Source organism: Tachypleus tridentatus, chromosome 9, assembly GCF_004210375.1.
Source record: "Tachypleus tridentatus isolate NWPU-2018 chromosome 9, ASM421037v1, whole genome shotgun sequence".
NCBI lineage: Eukaryota > Metazoa > Arthropoda > Merostomata > Xiphosura > Limulidae > Tachypleus > Tachypleus tridentatus.
In genome coordinates, this window is record NC_134833.1 from 30126753 (window position 1) to 30152609 (window position 25857).

The 25857-nt window shown below is 32.0% G+C and overlaps 2 protein-coding genes across 3 annotated transcripts in view; one reads left to right on the forward strand and one right to left on the reverse strand.

Annotated features, from left to right (window-relative positions):
* Positions 1-6688, forward strand: part of LOC143224962 (uncharacterized) — a 36538-nt gene extending 29850 nt beyond the window's left edge. The window contains exons 9-11 of the mRNA XM_076453511.1: positions 1703-1781; positions 4572-4624; positions 4951-6688. Of these exons, the coding sequence (XP_076309626.1) occupies positions 1703-1781; positions 4572-4624; positions 4951-5070 (252 nt within the window). The 3' untranslated portion in view covers positions 5071-6688. The remainder of the gene's footprint in view (positions 1-1702; positions 1782-4571; positions 4625-4950) is intronic.
* A 2479-nt stretch (positions 6689-9167) lies between these two features.
* LOC143224963 (nuclear distribution protein nudE-like 1) overlaps positions 9168-25857 on the reverse strand; it is a 40127-nt gene continuing 23437 nt past the window's right edge. The window contains exons 3-9 of one of the 2 annotated variants that reach the window (XR_013013534.1): positions 23283-23431; positions 22793-22838; positions 19748-19838; positions 16239-16409; positions 15820-15911; positions 13633-15419; positions 9168-13045 (exon numbers count right to left, since the gene is read on the reverse strand). Coding sequence is in view for 1 of the 2 variants with exons in the window: in XM_076453512.1 (XP_076309627.1) it covers positions 12976-13045; positions 13633-13724; positions 15820-15911; positions 16239-16409; positions 19748-19838; positions 22793-22838; positions 23283-23431 (711 nt within the window). In the remaining variant the exon portion in view is untranslated. The remainder of the gene's footprint in view (positions 13046-13632; positions 15420-15819; positions 15912-16238; positions 16410-19747; positions 19839-22792; positions 22839-23282; positions 23432-25857) is intronic. The other variant, XM_076453512.1, reaches the window with a different exon arrangement.

Sequence of the window (25857 nt, forward strand, 5' to 3'; positions counted from 1 at the left end):
TGACTTTTTTGTGTTTTTTATTGCAAACTTTTGAGTATGAACAAACTGAGGAGAACCACATTATTTTTATCATGAACAAAAAACCTCGCATTGTATGTAGTTACTTAAGTGAGGCCTTAGCACTGGTATCTAAATTTCGTGTGCTTAATGACTAAGCAGATGGTGTCAACAGGTAAATCAGAATCTACTCTGTCAATAGTTTCTCTAAAATGGAAATTAGTGACTTTTTTCATATTTCAAAAATTTATAAGTGAATTATATATTCATTATATATCTTAAAAAAACCAAATCTAACAATGAAACATAAAAATCTCAAAATGTCTTAAAATTATATATTCAATTACTTTGCAGGAATATCTATTTATGTGGAAATTATTTAAAAGAAATTGGTCATGAGAAAAATTATTCTGATAGTATGTGTCTATTTCCTCGTCCTGAAATATAACTCTTCAATAAAACTCTTGTCTTAACTTACTTTAATGGGTTTTTGTTTTTTTTAATTAGGATTTACTTCTATCTACCAGTATCTTCAGTTTATCTTTCCTTAGGTTTTAAACTACAAGACTGCAGGTTTTTGCCATCTCTTTTGACTTAAGTTTATATATGTCAGGAATGATTATACTGAGAAATTTGGAACTACTTATTTTTTGTTAAATTATATGTTTTATTATTAGGTACTTAATATTGTTAGCATATGGTTTTTCATACTGCAAGCAACCATGCTGACCTCTGAATATTTCAACTTCCTACAGTATATGTATAATAAATATGAAGTATATTTCTTTATTGCAAGCTGTGAAAATACTTATAAAAGTGAATTCTTATTAAAGTATGTATTTAATATGTGTTTTTATTACATAATGGCTAAGTTAGCTGGTGACAGCTATTTAGCCTATAGGCTAGGTATTTCTCACTGGCTATTCAATAGGAACCAACAGCTGTTTAACTTATAGGCTAGGTAGCTGTTGTCACCTATTTATCAAGAACTGACAGCTGTTTAGCATATAGGCTAAATAGCTGCTGCTAATTATTTAGTAGGAATATACAAGATAAACTAGATATCCAGCAGTATTTTAACATGTTGTTTTTTATATTAAAAAGAATTACAGTGAGTAGTTTACAAGCTACAGACTTGGAAAATTTTTCTACAAATTCTATAGGCATTTTTTTTATTCCTTAAAATTCTATAATGTTAAATTATATATAGTTGAAACCTACATAAATGTTTTTGTATATTTAACTTGAACTGAGAGTAGTGTATAAATTTATTTATTATATTGCATCATATTTTAAAGCAGTATGTAGAGACTAGGCTCCTATAAACATATCATTGTAAGTTTATATGAATATATTATTTGAAAGCATTATATACATACTGTCCCAGGAACACTATTTTACCAAAGGCTTGTACCAAAGAAGACTGCTCTCATGTGGGCCCCCTTAGTTCAGTGGAGTATCATATGTTGTGATATAATTTGTGTATAATAGCAGAAAGGCACTAAGTACCAAAAATGTTCACAGTGAGACAGAAGTAAGAAAAAGGTTGAAAACCCCTTATTTATGTAAAAGTTCTTAAGATATTTTTGAGCAGTTTTGAACAATGCTCAGAATAACCCAGATAAAACTGACATTACTAGAAGCATAAATATTTACAAATGCTGTAAATGTGATGTGGAATATAAAGTTATTTGTATTTTCATAGCAATTGTTTGATGATACGGCCACAGAATTGGCTACTGCAGTGTTACAGTTTCTTCAGGGAGATGTGCAAGAAGAAGCAGGTAAAACTAACCAGATGTTTATTTTGTGTCTTTATGTGATTTTAAGAAACTGAGACATTTTTTTCTATCAGTGATTTTTTCAGCACTTCCAAATTTAAATGATTAGATATTTAAAATTGTAAAAAGTAAACAAGTTAATAAATCTTATAATGTTTAAGATCATAGTTTCCATCATAAATGACATTTTCTTTAATAATAATAATAAGGATAATGTGCAGAATGGGTAATTTTGTTACTGATGTTTTATGTAGTAATAAAACATTAGTTTCATATGTTGGTACTACTTAATATAGGCTGTGTATTTTAGTTTGAACTGTTTGAAGAATAATTGTGTGTATAGTTAACTTGAATAACTAACCGGTTGTGCTCGTTTAAATTTCAAACTACTGTACATTTAGACCAGTCAGTTACCCTTCTCAGTTAAATATCAGTCTACTGTACATTTATACCTGTCAGTTACCCTTCTCAGTTAAGTATTAAACTACTGCACATTCAAACTAGTCAGTTGTCCTTTTCAGTTAAATAGACTGCTGGCCAAAATCTTAAGGTCAATGAACATAAAGAAAAAATTTGCATTTTGCATTGTTAGACTCAACCATTTAAATGAGTAGAGCTTCGAAAGATGAAAATAAGAAAAGGGAAAATAAAAATAAAGAACTTTTTTAACATTTAATAGGGAAAATGTGAACACTATGAAATTAGCTTAAATACTTGCTGGTCAAAAGTTTAAGATCATACCAAAAAGAAGTCCTAAACAGGGTAGGAAATGCCTAACAAGAGGTCTCAGTAGTGAGTTGCACGGCCGTCATTGCAAATGGTATGGTCGATATAAGCATTTGCAGAAGGCTAGTTTGAATGTTATTTCAAGTGGTGAAGATGGCCTCACAAAGATCATGCAATGTGTGGAATTGATGTCCATTTCTATGGACTTCCCTTGCCATCCACCCCAAACAATGGGGTTCAGTTCAGGCAAACACACTGGATAGTCCAAAAGAATCATGTTACTCGCCATGAAAAAGTTTTTTGTCCTGTGGGCATTGTGGATTGCAGTGTTGTCCTGCTGAAAGATCCAGTCATTTCCACACAAGTGAGGGCCTTCAGTCAATAAGGATGCTCTCTCCAACATGCCAATGTAGCCAGCTGCTGTTTGACGCCTCTGTATAATCTGAAGCTCCATTGTTCCATGGAAGGAGAAAGCATCCCAGATCATGATGGAACCTCCTCCACTGTGTTGTGTAGAAAATGTCTCTGGTGGGATATCCTTATCATGCCAGTAAAGTTGGAAGCCATCTGGACCATCCAGGTTTAAATTTTTTCTCATCAGAGGACAAAACCTTCATCCACTTTTCTATGTCCCATGTTGGTGTTTCTCAGCAAAGTTTAACTGAGCAATTTCATGTTGTGGAAAGAGGCGTGGCCTTTGAAGACTTTTACAGTTTTTAAAGCCTTTCTTTCGTAGATGCCTTCTTATTGTTCTTCAGCTGCATTCTGCATCTGTAAAGGCTTTAATCTAATTCGACGATTGGCTGGTGTCTTGTCAGACAACCCATCGGATCTTTCTGCTCAATGCTGGTGAAATTTTCTTGGGCCAACCACTTGAAATTCTCGTTTTGTATATCTCAGGGTCTTTTAAGAAATTTACAACAGTAGTTTCATTACGCCCAATCTCACCAGTGATGGCAAATTGAGAGAGACCTTGCTTTTGCAGTTCAACAATTCTGCTACATTCAAACTCTGTCAACGTTTTAGACTTTGCCATGCTTTTATGCAATGTAACACAGAAGATGTCAGTGGGAGATGTTGACAACACTAATGCTTGAACACAAATGACTAAATTTTGTTATGTGTTTATCAATTAATGCTTGGTTTCAGTATGGTCTTAAACTTTTGACCAGCTAGTATTTAGGTTAATTTCATAGTGTTCACATTTTCCTATTATGGTTTTTTTTTTTTCCTTTTCTTATTTTCATCTTTAAGCTCTACTCATATAAGTTGAGTCTAACAATGCAGCTATGTTCATTGGCCTAGGTGACTATTTTGTTATGTGTTTCATAGTGTTCAGTATGGTCTTAAACTTTTGACCAGCTAGTATTTAGGTTAATTTCATAGTGCTAAAATGCTTTTTTTTGTTTTTTTTTCCCCTTTTCTTATTTTCATCTTTTGAAGCTCTACTCATATAAGTGGCTGAGTCTAACAATGCAAAATGCATATTTTTACTTTATGTTCATTGGCCTGAAGATTTTGGCCAGCAGTATATCAAACTACTGCACATTCAAACTAGTCAGGCACATTCAAACTAGTCAGTTACCCTTCTCACTTAAATATCAAACTACTGCACATTCAAACTAGTCAGTTGCCCTTCTCACTTAAATATCAAACTACTGCACATTCAAACCAGTCAGTTGCCTTTCTCAGTTATTTATCAAACTACTGCACATTCAAAATAGTCAGTTACCCTCTTCAGTTAAATATCAAACTTTATTTCAGTGTAAATTTCATGTGTAAACTCTGAGGGTTTTTTTTCATAAGCCTGTAGAGTTTTGTGGCTAACACATAAAGGAAGTGATATTTGTAAACACATGCACATTACCTCATTTGCTGTTTGTAACATTAAGCTAATGGTTTGTTGCCACATAATTATTTGTTTGCTTTTAGGTTTATTTTCACTTTATAGAAGTACATTTTTATGAATTTATTTAATGCTCCTAAAGTAAGTTATCTATATTTTCACTACACCTTATATATTGATCTGTTAGTTGTGAAGTGACCTGTTTTTCTTTGGATTTTTAGCCTTCCAATGTTTGACAGCCCTTCTGAGATTCCTGTATATAAGTTATAATGATGTAAGTAGTCCTTGAGTTTTGATTTTCATTTCTGTTAAGGGTAGTAAATGCATATAATAAAACTTCATTCAGTGAAGACCAGAACAATGCTCTCACATAAATGCCTATTCAGGTGAAACTGTAAGACCTTTAATAATTTAATTTTTTTAAACCAGTATGTCAGATTGAATTTTCTCATGGATCATTAGGAAGAAAACGTTTTTGTTTTGTTTCCTTTTTTTTTTCTGTATTATGACTTTAGATGTGTGTTTCAAGTTAGTATTAAACATTAAAATGTATGATTTATTAGCTGATTAAGTAGTTGGAAAAATCTTTTCCTTATCCAGGTCCCAGCTTTGGTTCAGATGTTAGGCCCAGAGATGGAGAAGTTTAATGGAAAGTCAGAACGAGTAGATCAATTGGTTGAACAGATACAGTTCAAATTGTCTGTCTCTATTTCTGCTTGATAGTCTGAATTACTATTCAGATTTCTTTTCTGCAGCTGTTGATTTCATTTTGCTGCTAATGCTGAAGTACTTTGAGTAAAATGGGATGTTTTTGCAATAATGTGTGAATTTCAAGTGTGTTAGTATGTAAAAATTTAAATTATTTTTAATATTTACTCAAGAACATGATTAAAATCTAAAAGGACCTAGCCAAATTGTCATTTTAATAACATTTCATTTCTGTTAGAAAACAGAGATAATGCATAGAGTATTTTTTCTTCATTTTTTTTTTGCATTTTATGTTAATTAATTAATAATTAACTTTCTGTTGTAAGAGAACATGAAATTTATTCAAATTTACGTGTTTCTTGTTGATTTTATGAAAAAAATCATATAGACAAGTAAAAGCTATTTTAAATAAAAATCTGTGTACAAAAAATGTAAGTATCAAATGTTTTTCTTTCTTTACCATATATATATATATATATATTACAATGACGTTTTGCACCAGTAACATATTATTACTGAATAGTTTCTGTTCTAGTATATTAATTATATGTTACAATTGAAAAGTTTCTGTGCAAATGAAGAGTATATTACAAGTGAGCAGTTTTGTGCCAGTAAAATATGATACAACTGAACACCTGCAAAACAATTCCTAATATAGTTTTTCTTTGTTAACATATCCACTAAACAATGCAAAGTGCTATTTCTTTCTGTCTTAATGATCCTGGACAAACAGATTCTGTGTAAAATAATGTTTGTTACTATCTAATAATAATAATAAATGTTAAATTAGTTTAATTGATATTCAGCCTATATAAATACGAAATGTTCAAAATTTTGTTTATTACTAGTTCATTACGAGTCTGTTAAGGTATCTTTGGTTTAGGTTTTGTATACAGTATACAAAGAATGAAACTAATGTTGTTCATCCATCACAACGTATGTAATAATAATAATTGTTCCTTGGTTTTTATTTTATATGAGCATACTTTATGGGAAAACTTGCAAAATGTTTATTATTTGTGAATAGCTATGAAATTTGGTTTGATGTCTTTATCTTAAATAAATATATACAAATTAATAATAACTGAAATTACTTAGTTTGCTCATGTATATACTTTCTATGCACACAGTTACTACTTGTTCCGTATAGTACTGTTTTTACTAATTTATCTGGTTTAATACTTTTTAATGATAGCAAGTGCTAAGTTTGCTCATTTGACTATTGTGTGTTTTCTTATAGCAAAGCCACATTGAGCTATCTGTAGGGTCCACCAAGGGGAATCGAACCCCTGATTTTAGCATCGTAAATCAGTGGGCTTACTGCTGTATTAGCAGGGACCATTTGACTAGTACCATCTGGAAAAGCCAGGGGTAGCATGAAATCTGAAAATGTACTTAAGTTGAGTCATCATGGTTACACCTGTAAATAGAAAATACAAATTTGAGCAGTAATTTCAGAAAGAGATGAAATTGTAATAAAGTATGGTCACTGCTGCTATAAATGACTATTGTTTAAAAGAGTATAAATAATGGAGATTTTGACAGGCTTGAGATCGCTATGTTCTTTTCAAAAGCATTTGTGTAGAATTAGTTTTAAAACACTTAAATAAAAATGATTAATCTTCATGTATATTCTTCTCATTACTTAATTATGTAGCTGCTGTTTTTGTACACTAGAATGCTAAATTACATTCTTATCAAGGTTTTAGAGTCTGTAAATATCATTGTGATTGCCCAAACTACTAAAACATTTTACTTTTTCCCCAAGAGTGTAATTATTTCCAGTTTTGTTTTGAAGGTATAAATTAATTATTGGAGGTAAAGTTAACATCTTCCTAATGGGACACTTGGTTAGATAAATGAGTCTTTTCTTTGGGTATATTGTGTAAATATTAATATGAATTACATAAAGACATTCTACATATGCTGAATATAATCATTGTTCATTTTGCCATTATTTCTTTTAAAGCTGTTTTAGTAATTTATCATGTCTAGAAACATGGAAACACTACCCCATTCTCAGATCCTAATGACTTAGTGAAGGTGTAACTTGTTTTCTTGTCACACATTTATGTACTGATCTGAAAATAGCAGAAGTTAATATTTTTCTCACCTGAAAATGTTCTTCTGATATTCCCCTCTGCACGTGTATATAGTCATCTCCCTTGTACATTTGCATGCCACTAGCCTTGAGGCAACTCCCACCTAATTTCACAATTTAGCACGAGTTGGACTACTGTGTGATAATGTAATCATGTGACAAACCCTCTACCAATAGGAGGACAATGCACATCCATGTGCAATAACTCCTCTTGTATTTGCTTTCATGTAAACATCATTCATTGATGAGGCAAGGAAGAAAATTTGCACTGGATGTGGAGAGAATGTTTTGGATTGTGTGTGGATATATCTGTAGAAAATAGTTTCTTCAGGTAAGGAAATCTTTAACTTCAAAGATAATACCTCACTTCTATACAAAGATATAACTAACTCCAGGTTGAGTTGGTAGGGGGCTGGTATAAATTTAACTTGGATGAACTTTCATAAAGTGTCCAAAGACAGACTAATGGGCACAACACCCAATAGAAGGGGTTCTATAGGGGCACACTTGTGGGAAACTGCATCTCATCCAGGATATACTCTTCACTTGAAAAGTTAGGGAGGAAGAGGCAAATACATCTAGTGTGCTGCAGGAACAGACAGAATAAGAACATAGTCATCTGAATACTTTCACACAAGCAGTCAGAAAACCAATATGTGAAGTGTGGCAGGGGTGTTTTAAGGCCATATCATGGTTTCTCACCTCCATTCAACCATTAGATTAGCAGGTAAAACCTCAGAAATGTGAGTAATAATGTAATAATACAGGCTAAAGGCAAGGGAAAAAATATTCCTGAAAATTAAATCCAGAAAGGGACTGAAAGTTTTAGGTCGTCTCGCAAATGTTAGAGTACTTTCCAAAGCAAAAAAAAAATTGAGGGTCTTAATCAAAAAAGATAATTTTCGATTAATGAGACAGAAATGGTAATCCACAACATGCTGCAATGATCCTGACAGTTAAGCCTTAAAAAGCTAGAGCAGAATGAAGGGCCAAGTCTGAACAACATACGACACCAGGACCAAGTACAAATCCCCATCCTTTGACAATTTATGATAAAAATTAAAGCTTTTGAAACAAAAGCCACGAAAAGGAGATGAGAAAAGTGAACACATCTACCCAATAGAAGGAGAAGAATGAAGTGTACATGAGTGCAAAAACATAGGGAGGAGTTATTGCACAAGGAGATGTCACTCTCCTATCAGTGGAGGGCTTTGTCACCTGATTCCATCATCCTGCAGTAGTGAAATTTACTATTATCCCAAGACTAGTGGGATTTAAATCTCTTTGGCTGGCACATGAGGAAGATAGCAAATTGTAATGAAAGGGAAAAAAAACGTCAATCATGATGGATGAATATGTAATTGATGTGTATTGTTAATTGACAAAAACAAGTACAGTAACCAATGTAAAATTAAGCCAACATATTGGTACTTCAGTTTTGATTACATCTATATGTTATACAGGAGAAGGTGAGTTATCACCACACTTGAAGAAAACCAAACCTAACAACTGTCCACAGAATAGACTTTTACATGGGGCCCCATCTTGGCAAATACCACCCTTTTTCTGATGTTATCTTATCACCATAGATTTCATAATAGAAATATTCAGATAACCTGATTCAACTGTGACTAGTTTTTCAATAGAGTAATCTGACACTCATGTAAAATTGCAATTATAGTAACATAAAAAAATACTTTTTGTTGAATTCTACATGTGAACATGTTTTTAGATCCAAGATCTTGGTAAAGTAAATACATTTCTGTAACTAAGGCTCTGAGGTAGGTTATATTTTTAGTTCGTAAATCAATAAATTTATTGAGGTGAATTTAAATTTCAACCACCAGTTCAGCAAAGTAATTACACACCAATTCATTTAGTTTCTCTATGAACATAACGTATTAGTAATTGGCATTAGCTTTGAAACAAGTTTTACCAATTCATTTGAGCTGGAAGCCAAACTGAGAAATTGTGTTTACGTAAATAGTTACAACAGGAAAAGATATCTGTAATATATATCTTTATTTCATTGAGGGAATACAGGATAAAAACAAGTAGAATTCACATTAAAATACAGTGTCTTAACACTTTTCTTCATTATATTAAACAGCATTATTTTACATATTACTTCACTTGCTTAAACAATGGTATCCCCTGGTCAATAAGCAATAAGTTTATGAACTTACAATAATATAACTAGGGATTAAATTCTTTCTAATGAGCAGAGCACAAATAGCCCATTACATAGTCTTGTCCTAAGAACAACGACAGTAATCAGATCATTATAGGTTTTCTTTGAAGCTGCAGTATAGTGTGTTGACTTTTTATGTTATGCTATCTGCACTCTGTCCACAATGTGAAATAAAACCTTAGGCTTTAGCAATGTAAGTCTGAAGGCTTACCACTGGATTACAGCAAATTCCTATGTTTTAATGGCCTAGTGAACACACTTTTTTTACAACTTTCCTAAGATAATAACAATTGGGCTTGAATGAGCAAGTTTAAATGTAGTAAGGATATATATATGCAACAGTCAAGCTGATAAGGCCACAAATTACATGAATCAGATAAACATGACAGCTTTACAAAGATGTGTATTGTTAAATGATTAAAAAATACAGTTTTGTCAAATTATAGTTAGGGACAAAATGTGTAAATAATTTAAAGTAAAGAAATATGTAAAGTTTTGAAGCCTGGTGGTAAGTAGTTGATTAGGAAAGTTATATTTTAAACAGAACATCTGTTATAGTGCAATTAACCCAAGACATTTTGGCTTAGATTAACAAAGAATCTAATACTGACTTAGGATTGAGTAAACTGGAAAACTCAGTCACTATTTTTATACAATTACAATAGAATATTTTTTCTGAAAATTAAAAACCAAAAATCACAGGTTTTACTGATTTTCAAGATGAACTTAAATAACCTCTCTCAAAGAAATTAACAAGGAAAAAGATTACTTGGAACTGTACAGCTATTCTAATGAACATTTTGTGAAGAATAATTATACATTAAAAATCAGTACTTGACACCACTTTCATAGTACCTCACAAAATTAACCAGCATTTAAGTTACTAGTTTTGATTACACCTTATGGAAGATGTACCATTATTTAGTAGATGTACTATACTGAAGTGACAAAAATTAAACAACATATGTAAATACTTGTAGGATATAAGAAAACTGCTTTGCTTCAAGTACTAATTTACTTATTCTAATTCTATTCTCTACATCCAAAATAATAAATTTGTACAAAAATTGACCCTTTAACCATAAGAAATTCTACCACCATAAAGGTATTCTGTATTTTATTACAATGTTTCGTATGTATTTTAAAATAAAGTATTATATACACTAAAATAATACATGTACTCTACTTCAGGATGAGATTTGTAAGTAAACATATATCATCATTATCCTGCCTTTTAACTCCAAATATCCAACCTTAGCTTCTTTGTGCCTTAACAACAACTGCATATAGGATGGGTAAAAGGAATCTTTGATAAGAAAGGAATACTTTAGTAAAATATACCCATTTCATGCTAGTCATCAAATCTCATAAATTCACTTGCTACAGTGACCAAATCTGATTCATTAAACATTTACTGGATGCTTAAAATCCATAACAAATGCAATGTAAATAAAGTACTGGAATTAATAACTATAGTACAAAATATATGGTTCAGTATGTTGGTTTAACATGTTTTAGAAGCATGAAAATCTTTGCAATAAACATAATTTCTACCAGTTTCAGAAAATGCCAAGCACATATAAAGTTGATATATTACTATGCTATAGACAAATTACAAAAACTGTTAATAAGTGATGCTGCCAAAGATTTATGCTGCTGTGTTGGACCATACAATTCAATAACGCTCTTATTACCCAACATACAGTGGTTGAACTATCAATTACACTATTAATTCCTTCTTTCCATTTTATGGAATAAAAATACTACACAGCTACATTTTCTGGGCAGTTACATTTCTCACATAACAGTTGGAAAGGAATTAAAGATGAAATTCGTAGACATAAATATAATGTGAATGAAATGGTATATTTCACAAAAATAATTTTCTAACAGTTACGAGATACAGGTTAAGCCATACAAATCTTTATGAATTTGTACAGATTTTCAATATATTAACAACAAAAACTATCTACAAAATCCTGAAATGTACATTTTCATACCATCAAACAGAAATTAATGCATGACCAACACTATTTCATTAACCAAAATAAGTGGGAAAATATGGATTGACCACATGAGAACTGGTTTTAACTAAATGCCTTTAGAAGCAGTCTAATAGCTGAAAGATCAGAGTAAATTTTTAAACGTGATGTAAACCTCTTTCCCCATTATGTGGAACCACAATTTTACTGGCATAATGAAAGATGACTAACTTATTTGTTACATTTATTTTTAGGGAAGCACAATAAATGAGGTTAATTCTAGTTGCAAATACAGACAAGTGTGACAACACAATATGTGTTAAATACCTTTTCAACTTGTTCAAGATAAAAACCTTATCAATAACATTAAAACTTAGAAAGCTCGACACTTTAATAAACTATGCTGCTTGATAAAATGATTTTAACAAGTTTAAGCACAGTTTCAGCATTGGTTGCTTGTCACTCAGTATCATCACCAGTTATTATACGATAAAAACATCCATAGAGAATCAAGGTGTTTAAAACCACCTGCCATTTTAAATAAAGGAATTTCATTAACCACTTAAACAAAACACTGGTATAAATATAAAAAAATATTTAAATTACATTTATTGTGCAAAAAATAAGCAAAGGGTGATGGAAACATCTTAAATCACCACCACAGTATTTCTAAATCTTAACCTTGCTATAATGTTTCTAAGTCATGTTTAATTAACTCTTTTTCTTTCTTCTGTTATAATAATTGGATGTGATGTCATTAAATTTGTGTACTCTCCTGGTTCTACACAATTATGCTTTTTTTTGTTTTGGGGGTGGGTGGGAGGGGGGCTATATCAAAACACCCGATGTTTATCATATAACCTAGAAAAACCACAATTTGTGCAAAATAACATGATAAATGACACAAAATGTAAGGGATAACCTGAGTGGCACTGTATCAAGATATCAGTGACACATATTTTAATCAGCTGTAAGGGCAGGACTTAGAAAAACACCATGATTGTGTTCCATGACCTTTATATATGACCTCAGTAAATTAAAATGCAAGTAAGGTTGTGTGAATTTAGTTACACTTTCTGTTAACATTCAAACTTTTAATCTAGTAATAATATCAAAAATATTTATATATTAACATGTAATTTGAAAAATAAATATTAAGTATTAAGTAATACAAATTATTTATTTGTAGCCTGAATGATTATTTTAAGAAATACTTTTTTTCAGCCATAATCTAACACTCAGGCTGTTCTGAAAGCCACCAGTAAGGTAAAGATTTAATGCTTCATACATATGAAAGCCATTTCCCCATCCCCATACACTACAAAATACTGACCAAGATATGTATTAAAAAATAACAGAGGTTTGAGAGCATGTATTTTTAGAATAATCTAATAACTTATAAGCTGCAAACTTTGGTTTTATTTCTGTAGAATTGTAAATAACAGTTGACTTCATGTGCAGGTAGACTTTCTTTGGATGAAAATGTTGTCATTCTAAAAGACAAGTTTCATCTTCTGTTGGGACATAAAGAAATTGATTTTTACAACCACAGAAAATATCCAGTCTCACTCTGCAGAAACTATACCTCAAGAATCTATCTCTATTAGATTTCTATACAGCAATGGTTAAACAAATTTTTTTTGTTATACTGGTAAAGAAATAAACTCTTGAGGGCTGGAGATGGAAGATGCTTTTGTGAACTGCTTTACTTTCCTGTAAAGACAAAAAAAAATTTTTTTTGCAAAAAAAAACCTTATTTAATAATATTAATCAGATATCATAACTTATGATTACAATCCTCATTTTTCAATCAAAAACACAAATACAACAATAAATAAGTTCCCAACTCAGTGTGAAGACTTACAAATGAACAATGGAAGATTACATTACCCATCATAAATTTATTTATTGCAAGCCATAAGAAATTTCTGCTTATTATAACAGAAAATTATATAAAAAAAACAACAACTCATTACTGAGTGCATTCTCCAATGTCATTGTCAATTCCAACAACTTTATCAAATGAATACATATTCAAGACTGTTACTTAAGGAAATAATATATACTATTATGGAGTGTATATATACTTGTGAAGTTCATTATATATCTCATCATATCAAGTTATTATGAACAAACGGTAACTTCTAAGAATTACAAGAAAGAAAACCAAGTTGAATTACACTTATAGAAATATCAGCTTCAAATGCACTATAGCATTAATATACAAAACCATATGTAAAAATTATACCCTTATTTTGATACTCTTTAGAAATTCTCATCATAACAGTCAGGATACATACGTTGGTGTTGTAGCAGGACTGCCATGTTCCTCTATCTTCTGAGCACTTTCTCTGACAAAATTTCGACAAGAAGCAAGCTTGGACTCCAGGGCCTGGTTTGTCATCACAAGTGGGAATAGAAGGACAGGAAGGGTTAGTATTAAAAAATGCAATATATCATGCTTAGGAAATGAAAAACATGCATCGTACTAGAAAATCATAACAACACGTTCATACATGGATATGGTAATTCAGCAGTTACTGAAAACTATTAGAAAAGGGGTTCAATATCCACACAATAAACATCATCTGATTAGTTGCACTTATTTAAATCAAAACTCATACACAGGTTATTTTGTGACAATTTTTTATTTTCAAAAAGGGTTTATATGAGTAAATTTTAATGTAATAATGCTAATGTATTTTTGGAGTATAAAGATGAAATTATTTTATATTTTTAAAACTTCAAGATCAGATATTAGTCTACATTATATTAAAACCACCACCAACTTAACAGAAATGTCAATAATGTAAAAACCTTCATAATTAAATATATTTCCTCCTTATTTCTGTATTTTTGGCTTTCCTTTTTGCCAGTCAAGAATGCCAGCTATTGTTAAATATTGTTTTGCCACCATTGTATCGTGCTTCCCTCTTTATACGTTTTTCATACCACGAAATTACATTGAACAGTCTAAAACTCTAGAGCAAACAGAGCAGAATAAACACCCTTCATTCTATGTAACCTTCAAAATGCAGAAAGTGAATAAATTTTAACTCAACTGAATGTATTAAAGTTTACTTTCATAGTGATTTTTTTCCCCATCAATATTCATCAAAACTAAAGATAAGACCCAGACTTCAAGTGGCCCAATCACACATAACGTAAAGAATTAAGTTTGTTGTTGTTGTTTTTTAAACTTCACAATGGGTACACTTTTTACCATCATTAGGTGCAACCAGTGGTTAAGAATGTGGTGCACAACAGTTAGTTAGAGATTATCTAAATGTTAATTACTTGCTCAAATTTTCAGTTTTGTTCTGACTTGATATACCAGTAGTTACAAGCTTTATTTGGAAATAAAACAACTTTTATTGCTTCATCAAATAGCACAGTCTCATTATGCATAGCTATTTCCTATGTTCAAACATAAACACATCTAATGGACTTGTTGGGTTCTATAAACAAAATACTGCTAGTGGTAACATGAAAAGCCAGTAGTAACAGCATATGTGGATATTTCATCTTATGTATAGAGGTTATTTCTCAACTTACTTTTCTTAGCTACTTGCCCAAAATACTTGCTTTATAGATTCTCTTTTTCATAATAAGAAATTAAACTTTCAAAACTTACAGTATTAATAAACGAAGAAACATGTTTTACAGTAATACAAAACGTAATTATTACCTAGTCGTAACCAACTAAACAAAAGGTGAATGTATATAATCATACTTTACACATGGATCACATTTTTGCTCTGTTAGTATAAAAACTATTATAAGGAAAAGGGCTTTTCCAGACACTGAATGGTTTAGTCTTCAACATATACAAATCAAACTAGGATCTACTTCCAACTATGCATTAAATATTGACTATAATGTGTTAGATATGTGATTAATTGGAATCAACAATTTCTCAAATATTTTCAATAATCAAAAATGCTAATTCAAGTCACCAGACAGCTGCTAAAAATGTCTATGTTTCTGATCATAATGGAAGCATTAAAGAAAGAAGAACAGAAACAAACACAAGTATTAACAGTGGGAGTCTGTTTTGTTGGTGATCTCTACAAAGAGCTACCTTCAACTGTAGAGAAAAACAAAAATAATTTATCTGTTAAAAATATGATACAAAATTAGAATAATTTATGTTAAAAAATCAAGAAGCTATTCAATAAATAAGGTTTTCATATAATGGCACCTAGTTGTGTCACAAAGCTTTTTAACATCTATTCAAGCTTTTGTCTTCCTGTGTAGAGTCAATAAAAACAACAACTAAAGTTTTGTTTTTATTAGAACAGTTTAGATTTGCTGGAGTTTTTTTCAAAATTTGATTATATGACACAATCTTGAATGATAAATTCATAGTTCAAAAAGCCAAACTGACATAAGTTTTGTCACTCTTATTTCTATTAGGTTTCCATTAAGTGCAAAAAAAAAAAAAATATATATATATATAGTGAGGGCACTAAAATAACTGTACTCACTCCAACCTTCCTTAATAAATCTCCAACTATATTTAAGGCAGATATTCTGGCTGATGGTGTAAGAGGCATACTACTTCCTTGAACTGATGGTCCTATTAAGACACAATACATAATAAAACTGAGCAACTACAGAGAAAAAATCCATATGAAACTTTAAAAAACATATTAAATATATTATAATTTATGATAACATTAGCTAGAAGTATAGCTAAATTTGATGTGTACTTTAAAATTTTTTTACTTACCTTAAAAGTTTTGTTTCTTTCAACAATTGAATAACCAGCTCAAGGAAAAATATATTTTCCCTTTTTTAAAGTAAAAATTACCAATTTCTTAAAGAAACCCCGCTGACTATTTACCAACATGTTAATTTTGGTATAAGGAATAACAAATCAACACGATGTACTAGCAATTTTTACCTCTGACTGGAGAAACAGTTTGTGTGTGGTTCTCGGTAGTTAACTTGTTAGAATCTATTTCTTTTAATTTCTTAGCTTTCTTGTCATTGTCAACATGTGGAAGAACAGTTATACTGTTGTTATTTTCCTGCTTGTTTAGAGACTGATGGATCAGCTGCTCTTGTCTTAAATCTGAAATGTCAAACATGCATTAAAGTACTAATGAAACCATATCTTAAAATTACTAGTAAATATTTTTTATAATTACATTCAAACTGAACAATGAACAGATATGAAACTGAAAAACTATAAATACCAGTAATAAAAACCAACTCAAACTAATTTAACTACATATAACACTGCACAACAAAAGTTTTGCTTCTTGAACACTGTTGGGTGTTCCTTATAGATTTTTGGCTGCTGATCACAAAACTCACATCCAAATTTGCCCATCATGTACTGTTTCATCAAAATCTTCAGTTTCATCATGTTTTTTCTTATATTTGTGTCCAAAAATTTTCGTTTCTTTAAGAGACCTATGAACAATGTTTTGTGCAGTCTGGGCATGTCCAGGCATGAAATCAGACCAGGTTGGAAGCTGTTCTGTGGAAGTATACAGCCCGGGCATGCCTGGGTAGGTCAGAGTCAGCTTGACACTGTCTCAGCAAGCTATAAAAGTGGCTTGCATAAACACATGCTGCTCACTGGATTAATATAGTGTGTACGTATTGTTTCAGAATATAGCATTGCCTCAGTAGCACTGTAACAAGCAAGTTAGATGTTATAGACGTTTTACAGGACGACTGGTGTTTCAGAATATAGCATTGCCTAAGTAGCACTGTAACAAGAAAGTTAGATGTTATAGACGTTTTACAGGACGACTGGTGTTGGTCAATGTCATAACAGCTGCGATACATTCTGCTATATTTGTGGCAAGTATATGCTTTTCCATATTGAACAGAGATGTTCAATGACTGCACTTGTGAAGAAAGCATATCATCTGTACTTTGGCTGTAAAACTGGTGATCAAGACCAGGAATGGATGCCTCACATTTGTTCTGCAACAAGTGCTGTTTGTCTGACAGTTTGGCTCAGAGGCACTCAAAAGACAATGCCATTTGCTGTCCCAATGATATGGCGAGAACAGAAAGACCATGTGACGGACTGTTACTTCTGTTTGACTAATGTGTCTGGTTTCTCTGCCAATCACAAGAAGTCAATTGAATACTCTAATCTGCCTTCAGCAATGAGACTTGTACCACATGACGACAGTCTTCCAATTCCGAAACCACCAGAGGAATGGACCTTAGACAAACCAGATGAAGAAACTGTAATGTAGGGAACTGGCAGTGACATTGATCCGAATTTTGAACTGTGCTCCTCAGGTGATTCACATCTCATAACACAGTCAGAATTAAATGATCTGGTCAGAGATTTGTGTCTGTCAAAAGCAAAAGCCGAATTGCTGGTTTCAAAACTGCAGGAATGTGTTTGCTGTCACCAGGTACGAAAATTTCTGTGTTTCCAAGCCGCCAAGATGATAAAACCAAATTCTTTGCACAAGCTGACAGTCTCTGTTTCTGTGTTGACATTGAAGGATTATTCTCTGCTTTGGGTTGTGGCCATAACCCAAAAGAGTGGTGTCTCTTTATTGGTTCATCAATGTTAAGCCTCAAAGCTGTTTTGTTACACAATGACAATGTTCACCCATCAATACCTGTTGGCTGTGCAGCACACATGAAAGAAACCTATGAGAACATGTAAATGTTACTGAAGCACATCCAGTACAGCAAATACAACTGGAATATCTGTGGAGATCTGAAAGTCATTGTTCTGTTACTGGGACTGCAGCTCGGCTATACAAAGTACTGTTGTTTCATCTGTGAATGAGACAGTTGTGCCAAAGAGTCACATTATCCTACTCAGAGCTGGCTACTCTGTAAAAAGTTAGTTCCAGGACAGAAAAATGTGGCGCATGAACCACTTGTCATCCCAGCAAAGATTTTTTAGCCTCCTCTTCACATAAAATTGGGACTTATGAAGAATTTCATGAAAGCAATGAACAAAGAAGACGAAGTTTTCGTTATTTAAGACAGATGTTCCCAAGAATAACTGAGGCCAAGATCAAAGAGGGCATTTTTGTTGGCCCTCAGATCAGATATGTTATGAGTGACAAGCAGTTCAAAGATCTGTTAGTTGGGCTGGAAAAGATTGCCTGGAAAGTCTTCAAAGACATTGTTGAGAATTGTCTTGGCAATTACAGAGCCCCACATTACATTCAGCTGGTAGACAAACTTCTCAAAGCATACAAAACAATGAAGTGCAACATGTCACTCAAGATTCATTTCCTCCACTCACACTTGGACTTCTTCCCTGCAAATCTTGATGCTGTCAGTGACCAACACGGTGAAAGGTTTCACCAGGACATTGCTACAATGGAAAAACGACATCAGGGCAATTGTAATCTGTCAATGCTAGCTGGCTACTATGTGATGAAGCAAAACCAAAACTATATTTGTGCATACCCACCAGGTACCTGTCAATATCAGCAAAAACTTTTCAAAAAAAAATGTTGTGCAGTTATTTTCTGCATTACTGGGTTATCAAATCACATTAGTCAGATTGTCTGTTGTTATCAGCAACTTAGTCAGGTATTTCACTTTTATAAATTTGTGTTTGCACTGAAGTATTAGTTCTCTTTATATAAGAAAGTGCATTATGTACAAAAGAAGTTAGCATGTAAACAAAATTGTTATAATAGAATCTACTGTAAACTCAAGCACATCAATGAGTTTTTTAAGATAATTTGTAGAACTTAAAATTAATGAAATAAAATACTTAAATGGACTGGCCTCTGCATTTTGTTTTGTTTTTTATACTAACTAATACAATAAAAAGCCTGCCTAACAAAATAAAATAATTTCAAACATATGACAAGCTTTGTTCTTTCTGTTATATGTTGGTTTCATTAGATGAAAGAGAGATTGACATGGGGTGAGTAAATCTGGTTTTGCTTAGTTATAGCTAAAGTATTATAAATGCCAATTAACCAGAACTTGGAATATTATATTCTTCCATTCCCATGGAATTTAATCTTTTTTAGTTGGTTTTCCCATCCAGAATGTATGGCCCATCTGTATTCCTTCAGTTATGATCAATGAAAGTGAACATATTGCATGATTTAAATAATAAAAAAACATGAAAAAATATAATTTTCCATGAAGGAATGTGATCATCCTTTCCTTGAGTGACAGTAATTTCAGTTCATTATTTCTATCCCTCTTAATGTTTAATCATTCTGTGCAGTGTTCTTTTATGCTATTTTTAAAGACAACACTTTCAATCAAAAAACTCCAGCTCCAACAGACTCACTGTACAATAAACTACCTTTAGTGAAAGAAACTAATGGAATAAATTTCTACTTAAGTTATACCAAGTAACATCTATATGATGTAACAATGTATTAAACAATGCTAATTTTGAAGCTGCCAAATTAAGAAAAAGTCAATCTACTCTTAAACATAACTTACCACGTGTTTCATCTTTCAACCTCTGGACCATCATAGCTAAAGTTTCTTTGTCATCTAGTTCGCTTTCAAGAAAAGCATTTCTCTCAATAGCCTATTATAAACATTTAAAAAATTAGATTAAAAGGCAAAGAAAAAAATGAAAGTTTAAATCTGTAAAGAGATTTAAAAAAACAAAATATGGCTTCCTGTTTTTTTGTGCCACTTTAAAAGTAAATTATACCCAAAAGTCTCAGACTTTTAGTATTACTTTCAAAGCAGTTTAGAAAAAGTAAAATGTTTGTTTATGTTTAGAAAAACGTAAGTAAAAAATTTGTAGAAAGGAAAAAAAATTATGTAATTAAGAGTGAAAAGTGCAAACAAATATTTTTAGTGGGTGTGACATTCATTTAAAATTATGACTTTACTATTTATTGAAAGTGACATTTTAAAACCTAAACATTTGCAAAACTTTTAAAAGAGTTGCTCAAATAATGTTTAAAATTCACTTTTTGCACTAATTTCAAAATGTTACTACTAATACGAGGGCTGTTAAAAATACGCGGACTGTTTGAATTGCGCAGCTCCAGTTGGTTCCAGGGGAATCCGCTTAGTGTCGCTAGGTTCGCACAGATCAGCTGATTACGACGCAATTTCCCGATTGCTGATATCTTCATTTATGTATTAGCTACGTGGTTTTAAGTGAAGTGCAATTTTTTCGTTTGGCAGATTTCAGAATGAATGACCTGAAGGAGCAAAGACTTGCTGTGAAATTTTGTGTTAAACTTGGAAAATCTGCGACTGAAACTTTTGCTATGCTTAACACGGCTTACGGTGATGTTGCTATGAAGCGCATACGGCATGTTTCAAGTGGCATGAACGTTTTAAGGATGGTCGACAGTCCATTAAAGATGATGAGCGTCCTAAACGTCCTTCCACGTCAACTGATGACCCACACGTCGACAAAATCAACACCCTGGTGCGGGCAAATCGACGTCTGACTGTCAGGGAGCTTGCTGAAGAGTGTGGGATATCAGTTGGATCTTGTTACGAGATTTTGACCGAATAATTGAAGATGCACGGACGTTGCTGCAAAATTTGTGCCACGCCATGATGACGGACGAACAAAAAGCCCATTGCGTCCAGGTTTGTCAGGAACTGCTTGATCGTTCAGAAGAAGATGAAAACTTCTTGTCAAGGATCATAACAGGTGATGAATCATGGGTTTATGGTTATGACATTGAAACAAAGGTCCAATCGTCCCAGTGGATGGGTGAAACATTCCCCAGACCCAAAAAAGCTCGCCAAGTTCGATCCAAGGTCAAGGTGATGCTGACAGTTTTCTTCGATGCTAAGGGTGTTGTTCACCACGAGTACCTCCCCAAAGGCTCCACAGTGAACCAGACTTACTACATTGAAGTTCTGAAACGTCTGAGAGACGCCATCCGTCGCAAAAGACCAGAAATGTGGAGGAGTGGTGACTGGTTTTTCCATCACGACAACGCTCCAGCCCATTCAGCCCTCAGAACTCGTGAGTTTTTGGCCAAACACTCGATCACTGTTCTTCCCCACCCCCCCTACTCAACTGACCTTGCTCCTTGCGATTTTTTCTTGTTTCCCAAACTCAAAAGACCCTTGAAAGGAAGATGATTTGAGACGATTCCCGAGATTAAGGCAAATGCGACGAAGGAGCTGGAGGACATTACAAAAGAAGCGTACCAGAACTGTTTCAACAAGTGGAAACACCGTTGGGATAAGTGTGGGCGTTGGGGAGGAGAGTACTTTGAAGGGGTCCCAGACCTGTAACTTCTAAATAAAGTACATTTTGTTTTATGACATCAGTCCGCGTATTTTTTGAACAGGCCTCGTACATTAAAGTTTTATTTCCTGAATTGGAGAGTAAACTTTATTCCATGTGGTGTTCCATTACCAGTGTTAGTAAACTTGTATTAATTAACAAGAAAATCTAAACTTTACTATCTTAAGCAAGCAAAAATAGTTTATATAATTATACTTAACAGCTGTTCAGTTAGGACATAAAACAGTCCTCAAATTGTTACTACTTAACAAAGGCAACTCCATAAATATTGTCGTAAGCTATATTTTCAATGTTTTAATTCAGTTCTTAGCTAAAAATAACAATCAAGTACATCAACTAACATCTAGACATGGATACATCAGTAAAAGTGAAGTATTCAGTTGTTAGCTAAATATCACATAATATTAAGATCAAGTTAGTTCAAAAATAGTCCTACAATACCTAAAACAATTCTATTATATCAACTAACATCTAGATCTGGGTACATCAGTGAAAGTGAAGTGTTCAGTTGTTAGCTAAAGATCACATAATATTAAGATCAAATTAATATACAATGTGAACTTCAAGTAAAGTTTAGTAAGAGTTGATGTTTTTTAAAGTTGATCAGTAAGTTACTCATTGACAAAGGAAATCTCTCATAAATGTTATTAATGTATCAGACATACAGCAGTTTCAGACTTTTTGTCAAAAAAAAAAAGTGTTTTTTTAACTTAGGGCTACGACTTGCATCCAAGTGAATGTAGCCTGTAGCACTGAAGTAAATAAAATAAATTTCTTACTGCTACATTGATTGTTCTTCCAATTACTTTCACCAAATAATTAGAAAGAATCCAAACAATGATAGAAATATATTACAGCAATATAATGAAAGAAGTGTGCACTATACTGGTACTCTAATATAAGTTTTATATGTATGTGTGTGTTCAAATATACAGTAAAATTGATAACTTCAGTATGCAGTCATAAATAATATTGAAATTAAGATCTAACAGTAATTTACATAAAGACAAATATTAAAAGCAAATGAAAAACAGCTTTACTAATGATTAACAATAATATTGAAACTAAGTCAATCAGAGAAGTGTAACCTGAAACAGTTCTCCATACATGTGATTTTTTTGAACAATGGGATGAAGTTTATATTTATTTTAATAGTGGAAATTGAAGTCCCCCCCAATTTGATAACTAGCATAAAAACAACTAAAAATGAATTATTCTATGAATTATTAAAGACAAAAAAATGAACTGACATGATTTAGCTTTGATTCAAAGTCTTCAAGGGAGCATAATGTTGTCCTGAAATGTAAAGAAATTCATTAATAAATGTTAAAAGATAAACACCCTTGTTTAATTGTTTTGTGTCTTAACATCAAAATATTCTTTACCTAAATTTTAATGTTATCAATTTCTTACTCTTTTAATTTGTACTTAGAAATTCTAAACCAGTAGAACATAAAAATCAACTTACATTAAAATACATTTTTTTATTCAATTATTACAACACCTTCATAAAAATTTATTCCCAGCTTTCTTCAATCATAAATAATACAGCTAATTTTCATTAGATTCATATTTGTAGTCAAAGATTCACCTGCAAGACAATATTTCATGTATGACCTACAAATCTGAAAGACGATATATTTGAAAAACCAAAAATACCATACTCAGCTCATGCTGTCGCAAGATTACCAAGTCTCAGGATTAAACCCATGCTTTGATCCTGCTTTTAAAAATTTTTACCTTTTTGCACGTTCGAGGTCATCATTGGCTTGTTCCAGTTCACGAATATATTTTGTAAGGTTTTCTCTCTCAGCCTTGATCACTGATAACTCGTGTTGAAGGTCACCAATATGACGTTGGTTCTCCTTCTGCGTTTTTTCTAGCTTTTCCTGCAATTTAAATTAAATAGCGCATGAATTAATTTAAAAGTTCTGAAACTACAGACAGTAACTTACCACAAGTTTTCATTCTTGATCTATTCTTAAAAGACTTGTAGTACAACATGTGATGTAACAAAATCCTCTGAAAAATAACCATAACTAACTGTACAAGCACGAGCCTGAACAACATAAAACTAAAACAACAATGACACTAAAACCATGTGCAAAATCAGGTCAGAAAGTTGCACATCTTTAAATGTTATTATATTGAATTTATATTTAGTTATTATTAGATATAACACATATTTATAAACTTCTAGTAAAATGCATAGTCATTCATATTGATACAGAAAAAAAATTAAATAATGCAATATTTAAGCAACAATTGTCAGGAAAAATCTTAGGCAATTCCACTAATGTTAGCAATAACTTTATTTATGTTTTGTTATCACAAGTTTTAGCAACCACACCCCACCAACCATACAAAAATATAAACTTAACAATCAGAGATGATATCTCCATAATTGTATTTATTTAGTATATGATAATGCTAATTCATTCAGAAAACATATGAATAGAAGAAAAATAAACTATTGTGGAACTCCTGGTCTTCTCTGCAATGCAATCATGGGATTGCCATTAGACAGTCAACCATCAAATAAACCAGAAATAAGCTAAGTAGCTGAAGGATCTGTGACAAATTATTAGGTACAAAAGTTTATTATTTTGACAAATAAAACATTATTATAGAGTTAAAATGGTGAACCTGTACATTATGATTTAAGTTAATATATGATATCTGAGAGCTATTGAGACAGCTTACCAAAATAAACAGAATTTCTCCATAAGTATCAAGAAACAACTAACATAACAAACAGAAAGGAAAAAGTAAAACAGCTTTTGCTTAAGAGAAATCAACTGTCAACCTCACCTCTCTTTTTCTTTATCCACATGCTAAAATCAACATTTTGCAAAATATACATAAAACAAAAATGAATGTGGGACTATTGGTTACTTTATCAAAGTAACTAGTGAACATTAAAGCATCACAATACAAGATTATAATAGTTATTTACAGTTTGCATCAGAGTTACTCTGAAAATGTTTGAATGATCATTATAACAAAGGAAACAAACAACTGGAAAATTCAAACTATTCAATAGAAAATGTTCTGAACCTTTAATTGTTATGAAAAAATGATAACTGCAGCATTAACTATATTGATACAGTTTGAATATTATATTTATTTTGCTTGGTATGTATGTTTAGTTTTGACTTACATAGGCATCTTGCTTTGACCAGAAGGTCATAATAATAACCTACAAAATATACAGATAGGATCAAAGAGATAGAGGTCATCACACCATAAAGTGGAAACATGGAGAAACAGAAGAATAAAAGAACAGTTCAGGCCATGAAGTTGGCTTAACAACATATTAGGGTGCAATGCTGAAATAGAATCAGTTACTAGAATAAGTTTTAGTATAACAGAACCAATTAAACTGTCATGAATCTTAGCTTTTTGTACACAAAATAACATTGTTAGTTGTTTATATTTAAAATGACGACCAATCAAATACAACTTTGTTTCATGAGTTATCTTAGTACTGGGTGATGTAGGAAGGAATTGCAAAGCAGGGGGTACAGGTACTTGTCCGGAAATGCAGATTTTACAAACAGAAATTAAAAGCATAAGAAACCTCTAAAAGCAACTCTAATGTGGCCAAAAACAGCTTAATTTATATGAAGGAGGTATGGGAACATGTTCCCCAAAAAATTAGCATCATAACATAATATACAATTACTATACAAGTCAAATATATAAAAGTGGGGGGTAATGTAGCACCCCAGTTCTGACGCCTCTGTTAGTATCCATAAACCAGCTGTAAATAGATAGATATATCATGGTTGACTAACAGAAAATAAACGATGGTGGGAAGGTGTTTTTTTTTTTTTTTTTTGTTAGAATAACGACCACTATCTACTAATAATAACTACTAAGAATTTTTACTATCAATGCTTCTTAATCTAAACTGACAGATATAAGGTTCACTTCAGGAATCATGGTTTGCCCAAGCAATTACCTACATGATTACTTATTGTAAAATAACAGACATTAACAAAAGGTTGTTTATTACAACAGGGTAACTTTGGAGGACGCAATAGGTCTCCTATCACGCATGGTCACAGACTATGTCAGGAACATGAAGTACTTTTTTCTGTTTTTTTTCCTAATCACACTCGACTATCAGTTAGATAAGGGTACTAGTAAAAGATTTGAGAAGGCTAATTATGAAAAGCAACGAAGTGTGTTGTCGTGTCTTTTCCCGCTATCACTTCTTGTTATTTATTAGTATTATTATAGTATAATTATTGTTATAATTCCCCCAGCAATTAAAGGAGCATCCTTCCTTGAGTACATAAAGATTAAAACA